The sequence below is a fragment of the Penaeus monodon genome, chromosome 21 (assembly GCF_015228065.2).
Source record: "Penaeus monodon isolate SGIC_2016 chromosome 21, NSTDA_Pmon_1, whole genome shotgun sequence".
Lineage (NCBI taxonomy): Eukaryota > Metazoa > Arthropoda > Malacostraca > Decapoda > Penaeidae > Penaeus > Penaeus monodon.
Genome location: NC_051406.1, coordinates 42,522,371 through 42,523,657, shown reverse-complemented (window position 1 = coordinate 42,523,657; position 1,287 = coordinate 42,522,371). Strand labels below are relative to the sequence as shown.

The following is a 1,287-nucleotide window of genomic DNA, read 5'->3' as shown; positions in this document are numbered from 1 at the left end:
CTATAATTTGTACCAGATGACCTTGATGGGCATAGCATGTGTATTAGCTTTGGGTGAATAAATCATAAAATTCTATTTATTTTCTTGAATATTAGAGTCTACCCTTAGAGATTACACATACCTTTCCCCCCATCCTTCACTGTGGGACAGTCTCCCTGCATTTTCCAAAGATTCCTAAGACCAGGAATTTTTCTTTACAGATGCCTGAGGAACAAACCTTCTGTGTCCTTGGCAAAATTATGTTTGAGTATGGGCTACGTGACCTCTTCAAAGATGGATTTGAGATTCTTCACATGCGTTTTTATCAACTTGGGAAGTTGATGGAAGTAAGTAGCTGGATGTTTATTTTCCCCCATTTTCACTTTTTTGTAAAAAAGACATGATATATGGAGATAAGATACTAATTACATTATCTTTGAAATACATCTCCAGGTATGTTTATATCATTTTGATAGCATTTTGTTATAAATGAATAATGGTTAATGATACTAACCCACTTCTTATACTTTGTCACAGGAACAACTCCCTGACGTGTGGCAGCACTTCCAGGAGCAGGGTGTTGAGATTCACATGTTTGCTAGTCAGTGGTTCCTTACTCTATACACAGCCAAGTTCCCTCTCTTCATGGTGTTCCATTACCTGGACCTATTCTTGCTCACAGGCATTGACTCTGTGTTCCAAGTGGCTCTGGCTTTGTTGCAGGTATGTCGTGCCTAAATTGTATGTTAAAGTAGTTGTAATGGTTATTTAATTGATTTTAATATGATACTTAATCTGACTCGGAATGTGATAAGGCATCACTAGTGTTTGGGATTTTGAGATGGTGACACATAGATATCATTAATGGGTGAAAGTTCTTTAGCCCTTGTTTAGTATCAGTGAGTGTTTGATTTACTTTAAGAAATCTTCAGAATATAACAATTTTATTTCAAGTTTGTCAGTAGTATATCATATATAAGAAAGATTAGGTTTCATTTCAGTTTTAGAAGTGATAATGGATTTCACAAGATCCTCCTTATCCAACCCTAATGCCGTTGCCAGATGTCCAAGAAAGAGCTGCTCTCGTCTGACTTCGAGGGCATCCTCAAATACTTCCGAGTGTCGCTGCCCAAGAAGTATCGCAATGAGGACACTGCCCGACAGCTTTTCAAGTTGGCAACATCAATCAAGGTGAAGAAGCTGAAGAAATATGAGAAGGAGTACTTGGCCATGAAAGGTATGTTCTGTGACGATGTGAAGGCAACTTGTTGTCTCCACGTAGAGTGTTGGTTTAAAGTAGGTTGTTTG

The 1,287-nt window shown here is 38.1% G+C and overlaps 1 protein-coding gene across 3 annotated transcripts in view; it reads left to right on the top strand.

Annotated features, from left to right (window-relative positions):
- LOC119586520 (rab GTPase-activating protein 1-like) overlaps window positions 1-1,287 on the top strand; it is a 36,962-nt gene that overhangs the window by 26,092 nt on the left and 9,583 nt on the right. For all 3 annotated transcript variants that reach the window (XM_037935271.1, XM_037935272.1, XM_037935270.1), the window contains 3 exons: window positions 201-326; window positions 517-702; window positions 1,042-1,216. In XM_037935271.1, coding sequence (XP_037791199.1) covers window positions 201-326; window positions 517-702; window positions 1,042-1,216 — 487 coding nt within the window. The remainder of the gene's footprint in view (window positions 1-200; window positions 327-516; window positions 703-1,041; window positions 1,217-1,287) is intronic.